Source organism: Thermothelomyces heterothallicus (genome assembly GCF_042370625.1).
Source record: "Thermothelomyces heterothallicus CBS 202.75 unplaced genomic scaffold P884_scaffold_7, whole genome shotgun sequence".
Lineage (NCBI taxonomy): Eukaryota > Fungi > Ascomycota > Sordariomycetes > Sordariales > Chaetomiaceae > Thermothelomyces > Thermothelomyces heterothallicus.
The window spans coordinates 753,903-762,908 of NW_027192568.1; the positions used below are offsets into that span (position 1 = coordinate 753,903).

The 9,006-nt window shown below is 54.8% G+C and overlaps 1 protein-coding gene across 1 annotated transcript; it reads left to right on the forward strand.

The window, feature by feature from the left end:
- Window positions 1-2,292: 2,292 nt before the first annotated feature.
- P884DRAFT_268678 (glycosyltransferase family 2 protein) lies at window positions 2,293-6,022 on the forward strand (the record flags this gene model as incomplete). The annotated part of the gene is made up of 2 exons (XM_069442217.1): window positions 2,293-5,530; window positions 5,595-6,022. The coding sequence occupies 2 exons, from the start codon at window positions 2,293-2,295 to the stop codon at window positions 6,020-6,022; spliced, it is 3,666 nt and encodes a 1,221-aa protein (XP_069298874.1).
- Window positions 6,023-9,006: the final 2,984 nt, after the last annotated feature.

Below are 9,006 nucleotides of genomic sequence, written 5' to 3' on the forward strand. Positions count from 1 at the left end.
CAGACGTTTGAACGCCGACACTCACTATTCGAGCCGGCGTCACACATGGTGCATCCGTCACGCCGTACTGCACATGTATGTATGTGCAATACGTGTAGGGTCTGTCGAAGTGCTGCCGTGCGAAGCGCAAAACGATGTGTGTATGTCCTTGAGCACAAAGGACCTGGCGTCGAAACGCTACGTAGTTACAAGCAGGCATGAGGCATGGGTCGGCCAAGCCCGCGACGGCATTGAGCTTTTTTCGTACACAGCGACTCACACGCTCTCGGGAACACGAAGTGGCACTGATGCAACCAACCCTTGCTTAGTTATTAGTGTAGTTATTCGGTGCTTGGCTGAGTTCTGAGAACCTAGTGAATTCTAAAGTGACACGATCCTGTGCTACTCGAATATTCCCCAAGTCCCGAATTTGGGTTGGGGAAGCTAAGTCGGATCGTACCGACGGACGGGCGACGGTGGAAACCGATCTGTCGGGATCGGGCTTGTGCATCTCTTGATAGCGCGTGGCGTTGTGAACGCAGCAGGTTGAGCAAGGGTCCAGCAGCGGACTGATGTCACTGGCGATACATACAATCATTCAAGAGGACCTGCAGAGTTGAATTAGAGAGCGGGGACCAGACTGCGGATCGAAATCGAAATCTGGCGAGTGCCCCACGCACACAGCGCCTAGGTCTTGGCAGTGCTCACGCCATAATCAAACTCGTAGTTTCCGATACGAGCTCCATCCAGGTCTATACACTAGTTACTCCGTACATACAATACGTGTATTCCGGAGAAGTGATCCAGAGAAAAAGTCAAGCAACAGAACACTGTGTTGGAAGGATCCGGCGCCCTGAGATGAACCTTCCGCACTGCATACTTGTAACTAGAACTTGCACTTGTTCTCTTAAAGATTCTATAGAGGCAGGCTGGTTCATGCCGTGACGCCTCTTATCCCTGTCCTAGAGTCAGGTTCTGCGGACTAGATGTACAGGTAGTAATCTGTATGGAGAACACGGATTTACATTCCCTACCTGTTACGGAGCTCACAGTCCGTATGCAGCGGACGGTTTAATGTACCGCTTGGTCCCGAGCCAACTAAAGTCTTCTTGGAAGTTGGTGTCCGTATGAGAACCCTAACCCCGCGACGTTTTTGGATGAGAACAGGATCCCATATCCGTATCCGTATTGGTCTCTTTTTGGCGGCCTGTTGTGGGCAAAACTGACGTTTGTGGTGCAAAAGAAGCGAGAAGCAAGGGGTCAGCCGTGCACGGTGCGGGATCACCCCTGAATTCCAAGACCAGAACAGGTCAGGTTCGAAGGTGTCCAGATTCCAGAATCAAGAAGGCCGATTGACATTCTTCCTCTTTGAGCGCCGTCAGCTATCCTTTGCTCACTGCACGAGCTCCGATACTTCTGTCCCTCGTTAAGTACTGCTTTGCTTCGTTCTTTTACATCATATCTCCGGTGCCGCTCGTTGGCTTTCTATCTTGGAGCCATTGACACATCGCCGGGTTTTGTTTTTCATTCGACTTTGTGCAGCACACAGCAGGAAGCAAGACGCAAGAAACAGGAAGCAGGAAGCAGGAAGCAGGAAGCAGAAAGCAGGAGGCGGGAAGCCGGAAGCGAGGGTGACTCGATTGTCTTCGATTGCCGTTGCCCTTGAAACCGCTGCTAAATCCCGTGCCGCCTTGCTTTCGCCCAGCCAGTCGCCGTCCTCTTCGCGCCCGGTGCCCGGTTTAATTCGCTTCATTGCTCAACTCAGCCGACTCGCCCACTTCTACCTATTCCCGTGCCGCTGCACCGCCTTTGAATATTGCGGAGCACGGAATCGCAGCCTGGTCAACACGAGACACTCGAGCATTCAAACGCCTCCTTCCTTCGTTTGGTGAAATCCGGATCAACCGCAAAAAAAAAAAGTCGTTCTTTTTTTTCTCCCAGCAATCAACACATTGCGCCCACTTCTGAGTGGCCTCCTCCCCTGGGCAGCAGCCTGCACGGACGCCAACTTCCATCCGGTCTCAACTCGCCGTTTCCGGGCCAAAACCTTGCGCCTTGTAGGTCACCTTTCTCTCTCTTTCGCTGGCGGTGGCGCCAACAACGTTATTCTCTGCGAGGTGATTGGCCGGTCTCTAGTCTCCAAACATCGACCGCGTTGCTCCTCCGCCCATTCCTTTCCGCTGTCGTCGCGCCGTCGAGGCGATCGCCGACAAGAGGCCCGATCGCATTGGGTGGATCTCCCGCTCGAGCGCGCTCCGTGCTTCTCTCGTCTCTGATCACGATCGCTAATTTTGGTTGATTTCCCCAGCAACCATGTCACTCCCCCAGAGACCGGGCGCGACGCCCTCGTACGAAGAACGCCATAGCTACCGACAGTCGCAGTCGCGGCGCCATCCGCGCCCTGCCGATCTCGAGGCCGGCAGCTATGCTCCGGTCAGCGGCGGGCAATCTCTCCATCAACGTGGGCCATCAGCATCTTCCTTCGCCGAGACTATTGCGTCTCCTAATCCGGAAATAGAGAGAACCCCTTTGTCGCCCTCATCACCCCATGGACAGCCCATCGACCCCCCCTTTCAGCGCAAGAGGAGCCTGGTCCGCCCGGAGAGGAATAGGATTGGGAAAGACCACCCGAACTATCACTACCGGAAACATGCTGCAAACATGAATACATTGCCATCTTCGACGGGCAATGACCCGATCGTGGAAGATCTGGAAGGGACGACCGACCTGTCCGGCTCCGCTTCGAGGAACGACGAGGCTCTCTCAGACGTCACCCCACCCAGGAGGCATCGATCAACAAAGCACCGTGCGGCCGAGGCGGAGAAGTCAGGTCGGACAAGGGGCAGGGCATCGAGCGGGGCGAAACACGGCAAGATCAGCAAAGACTTGAAATCGAAGCGTCAACGAGAAGTGGACGAGCAGTTGCGGCCACCGAGTCTCTGGAATATCTACTGCGCCATCGTGACCTTCTGGGCCCCCGGATTCGCTCTCAAATGCTTTGGGTTGCCCTCCAAGGCGCAGCAGAGGGCCTGGAGGGAAAAGATGGGTCTTATCAGCATCATTCTGTTCATCATGGCCGTTGTCGGTTTCCTCACGTTCGGGTTTACCCAAGTCGTCTGCGGCTCGCCGCCGTTGCGTTTACGTGTGAATGAGGTCGGGACCGGTTACATGATCTTCCACGGATCGGCCTACGATCTTTCGCAGTCCCATCACCCTCCGGCGGAGGGCATTCCCCGCCGTCTGGACGGCAGCGGCGCGAACGTGCTTTTTGACCTCCCGGAAAAGCACGGCGGTAAGGACGGGAGTTTCCTGTTCCAGAACGTCAATGGCAAGTGCAAGGGGCTTATCAAAGCAGCCCCGGGTTCCGACGTCCCAACCGATGACGACGGCAATCTGGCCTGGTACTTCCCTTGCACAACGTTCAACCAGGACGGTTCGTCGAAACCCAACTTGACAATCCCATACTACCTCGGTTACGCCTGTCACACCAGCGCTGCCGCCCGCGACTCCTTTTATCTGCAACTCACTGGAGCGGCTGACGTTTACTTCACCTGGGATGACATCAAGAACAATTCCCGCAACCTGGTTGTCTATTCGGGCAACGTTCTTGATCTAGACCTTCTGAACTGGTTCAACGACTCCCAGGTTACCTATCCCGACCGCTTCAAGGAGCTGAGAGACCGCAATTCGGCGGCAAACCAGGCCATCCGAGGGCGCGACATCACCCGCGCGTTTCAATCCTCCAGCGACAAGCAGTATGCCGAGTGCTTCGAGGAGATCTTGAAGGTCGGGGTTGTCGATACGGACACCGTCGGGTGCATCGCGTCTCAGGTCGTTTTGTATATCTCGCTCGTCTTGATTCTCTCTGTTGTTATCGCGAGATTTGTGCTCGCTCTGGTCTTTCAATGGTTCATAAGCAAAACCTATGCTGCCGCCAAGACATCCCAGACGTCAGACCCGCGGAAACGCAACAAGCAGATTGAGGACTGGAGTGAGGACATCTACCGTGCTCCGCCCCGCATGCCCGGAGACATTGGCAGCAGCGTCAACGGTTCTTCCGACCGGCAAAGCAAGCGCAGCAGCATTCTACCCACAACGTCTCGGTTCTCGGCCGTCTACGGCAACGAACGTGCTAATCGGAAGTCTGGGGTCCCCACCACCATGACGAGCCAGAACGCCGCCGGCCAACTCCTCAGCCCCAATTCAATGTATCGGCAAGGTAACGACAGTCGGTCAAGCTTCATCAAGTCCGATCCGTATGCCACGAGCAACAGCGCCACTGACGGGCTCGGGCCTGCTGGCTTCATCCACGAGGCCGTGGTTCCTCAGCCTCCCTCGGACTGGATGCCCTTCGGCTTCCCCCTGGCCCATGCGATCTGCTTGGTTACTGCATACTCGGAGGGTGAGCTTGGTATTCGTACGACCTTGGACTCGATTGCCATGACGGATTATCCAAACAGTCACAAGGTGATCCTCGTCATCTGCGATGGCATCATCAAGGGGAAAGGAGAAGAGTTTTCGACCCCGGACATTGTCCTCGGCATGCTGAAGGATCACAGCACCCCGCCGGAGGAAGTCCAAGCATTCTCGTACGTCGCCGTTGCCACCGGCTCCAAGCGTCACAACATGGCCAAGGTCTACTCGGGTTTCTACGACTACGGCGCGAACTCGGCCATTCCGCCGGAGAAGCAGCAGCGGGTTCCCATGATGGTTGTCGTGAAATGCGGTACTCCGGACGAAGCGACCAAGGCGAAGCCGGGGAACCGCGGCAAGCGCGACAGTCAGATCATCCTGATGTCCTTCCTCCAAAAGGTTATGTTCGACGAGCGGATGACAGAACTCGAGTACGAGATGTTTAACGGACTGTGGAAGGTTACGGGCATCTCGCCCGACTTCTACGAAGTCGTACTCATGGTGGACGCCGATACGAAAGTCTTCCCCGACAGTCTGACGCACATGATATCTGCCATGGTCAAAGACCCGGAGATCATGGGTTTGTGCGGCGAAACCAAGATTGCGAACAAGCGGGCCAGTTGGGTTTCGGCCATTCAGGTCTTCGAGTATTTCATCTCCCATCATCTTGCCAAGTCCTTCGAGTCGGTCTTTGGCGGTGTCACCTGTCTTCCCGGATGTTTCTGCATGTACCGCATCAAGGCGCCCAAGGGCGCTCAGAATTACTGGGTCCCGATCCTGGCGAACCCAGATGTGGTTGAGCACTACTCGGAGAACGTGGTTGATACCCTGCACAAGAAGAACCTCTTGCTTCTGGGAGAGGATCGGTATTTGTCGACTCTTATGCTGCGAACCTTCCCCAAGCGCAAGCAGGTGTTCGTGCCGCAGGCTGTATGCAAGACGACGGTGCCGGACAAGTTCATGGTGCTGCTTTCCCAACGCCGTCGGTGGATCAACTCGACCATTCACAATCTGATGGAGCTCGTCCTTGTCAAGGATCTGTGTGGCACGTTCTGCTTCAGCATGCAGTTCATCGTCTTTATCGAGCTCATCGGCACCCTTGTCTTGCCCGCCGCCATTGCCTTCACTTTCTATGTCGGTAAGTACAATAAGGTCGGCCGCCGGCCCTAGCGGTGTTCCCGAATCTGACGTTGGTTTGTTAGTCATTATTTCCATCATTCATTCGCCTCCGCAGATCATCCCGCTCGTCCTGCTCGGCTTGATTCTCGGCCTGCCAGCGGTGCTGATCGTCGTCACAGCACACAGCTGGTCGTACGTCCTTTGGATGTTAATCTACCTGCTTTCGCTGCCCGTCTGGAACTTTATCCTCCCAACCTACTCTTTCTGGAAGTTTGACGATTTCTCCTGGGGCGACACCAGAAAGACGGCGAACGAGAAGACCAAGAAAGCAGGCATCGAGTACGAGGGCGAGTTCGACAGCAGCAAGATCACCATGAAGCGGTGGGCCGAGTTTGAGCGTGACCGCAGAATCCGCAACAACAGCTATTGGGGTTCAACGGAAAACGTTGTCGGCGGCGGGAGCCTATCCCATGGCCATGGTCCGTACGACGGTTACTACTCGGATCATTGAGCTTGGGACTTTTGTTTGGAGGTATTATTTTGGTTTTTTTTCTTGGTCCCTTTTTTCCCCGACTCCTTGCTTGCTTGGAGTGATATTCTTCAGTGGCTTAGACCCGCTCATGCCAGCGCGGCTGCTTTATTTTGGCTCTCAGCTGAAGGGTTGCCAGCGTCGCGTTGGCGGAATTTTTTTTGTTTCTTTGGGGAACGAAGGAAGGGGAGGGGAAGGATGGGAGGGGATTGGTGTTTTGAGACTCGGCGAATTTTCTTCCCTGCTTATCTTCGCTTTTCCTCACACTGCCCTCAGGCCCTCTTTTTTATTTTTCATCGGCCATGATACCAGCGGTTAGACGGGACGTGGATAGCATCTGGATGGCGCGCGTCTTGGCCCTTCTCAATGCCTTGGTTTATGATGAGCATGGCGGCGCTTGTACATACATAGTCGCATGAAGATTCCTCAGTACACTGTTAATATCAATATCAGTCTGAGTTTCAAGCGTCATGGAGGTTTTGTCTGCCGCACATCCCAGCATCATGCTGTTGCGTGGTGCTGAAGCCCTGCCCACTGCCTGGCAGTTGTGGAACTGTCGTCTCGCATCTCGTTCTCTGGTAATACGGCTCCTCTGATCTGGGTCTTAAATGTTCGCGGGACTCGTCCTGCCGACCTCTGCAAGAACGGATCTCGATGTCTGAAATGTCTGAATGATAGGACGCGGCGCGTTGCTTGTTGGGATCGATGGGCAACCAAGCTGCCAATCCGGCTTTACGATACCACGGCATTTTCAATCGGAGCAGCGAGACATGGAGAGGCAACGAGAGTCATCTGCTCTGTGAAGAGTATCAAGGGCCAGCTGTGTCTTTGTGCAGCCGCGTCTGTACGCATTTTGCCGGCGCGCCCTGGAATCCTTGCAGAGTAAAAAGATGACTGCTCGGCATGGATTACACTTCCTGATCGGACCGGTCGAACTGTGGGAGACACCCCCCCGGCGGAAACAGAACGCAGGGGGCGCGAACGAACTCTTGACCGAACGCCACCGTCACAAGCCAAGATGGGCAGTGGTCTCCCAATCGGTTTCCTGAGACATCCGGTGAGGATCGAGTGAAAGCCACCCCAGCGGTCAGCCACCCAGAAGACCCGCCAACGTGGAAATGGGGGATGATGCAGCCAACCGCAGTCCACGCAGCGCATGCAGGCCCATGAGCTTTTTTGTGATGCATCACATTGATGGGCGCTGTTCCTTTGCGCTGGAGAAAGCGGAAGAGCCACATTTGGGTCAAGACGAGACCGGGGGTTTGCGTGGAATGGGGTTGCCGCGGGACTGGAGCAGCGGACAATCCATTCCCTTAGTGTAACCATCCCCATACTTACACTACGCTTCTTAACTGAGCATGGTAGCACCACTACGAGCATGGTGGCGGTTGGCATGAGGACCTAATATATGTATGTATGTATGTATGTACATTCATACACATACGGCAGGTAGTGCGCCTCCAACCGTCCACCCGAGGGATCGTGCGTCTCGACCCAACCACGGCGACGCGTCGGGTCGTCACAGAGTGCGGGTACGAGGAACGGCGAAGAAGCCGTGACTCGGAACGGCTGATGCAAGGCGACAAGTTGAGCATATGGGATGGGCTGCACGGCCTGGTGGCATGGATCGGAAGTTCACCCACGCAGCGGAGCGTTGTCTGTCTGTCCCGTCTTGGAGCCCGAAGCTCCCCCAACTCAGCACCCCGCATGCAGCATGCATTTTTGCGTGCCTGCGATCGGGACTCGACCAAGCCGACTTGGGAAATTACTGGCTCATCGTCCATTACCACACTAAGTAATCTGTACGGAGTATACACATCGCGGGCCATCTGTCTGCGGTCCCCCACCTCTGATGCCATTCCATCTCGTGCCGCTTCTTCCCACTCGAGTATGTAATGTATGTAGGTACATATGCTACACAGCGCGCGGAGATGGTTGGGTCGTGCAACCCAGAGTTTCTCCTTGATTTGCTTTTTTTTTTCTGTTGATGCTGTTTTGTTGTATCTGGGAGTCATGAGCGAGAAACCAACAGATTGAAGCCAGAGAGGTTCGGACCCCAGAGGCCTGAGTTCAATGGGGAAAGTCGATGGCTGGGCGCCCTTTCCACCTTGGAGGGGGGGTTACCTGACGGTAGAAGGTGGGCACCTGGTATGTACTACATACATATGAGTGCCTTCTAGTATGGACGGCAGGGCCAAAATTCAATATATGTAACCGATTGTACGCAAGGTACGTTAAGCTTAGAAATTTGGTGGAAGGCAAAGCAAGGGAGCATCTCGCCAGGCCTGCCTTTCTTTCGACAGCACGGATTAGTTACACGAGTTGATACCCCCAAGTCTGTCCGCCTTCTCCAGAACAGTGCGAATCTGAACCCCGGTCATGCATCTGCACTGAGTAGCAGCGGCCGAGTCCACAATCAGCACCCTAGCTCCTCCGGAATCCCCACTCATCATCAGCCCAATTCGTCGTTCACTCGTCACTTCTACCGAATCTGAGGCGAGTGTAGCAACCTGGGAGACATATTGGACTTCCAGGTATTGCTCTCAAGTATCGGGCTTGTTCCTCCTCTTCTCGACGCGACCCGATCTACAAAGTAAGACAGGGGTCTTTCTCTTCTTCTTTTATTCTTTTTTTTCTTTTCCCGACGTCTATCTGAAAGTCGTGTACATTCACACACACACACACGCACACATATATATATATATATATATATATATATATTGCCCAGCCATCTCCCCGGCTCGACGTCGGAATACGACGTGGAAGGCACACACACAGCTGCCGCTGAGACTGAGCCCTCCCGCTCCAAGGGTGGACTAGTGGTCGCCGACAGGCGTGATAACCGTCGGCGACTGGCCCGATTCCCTTCGGCTGTCCCCTAGCCGAGCAACCCAAGTCGCTGGTCCGCGCCTATTCCATTTTGGACCCCACAGGGCATTCGGTCGGTTAAGCAGAACGCCTCGCGC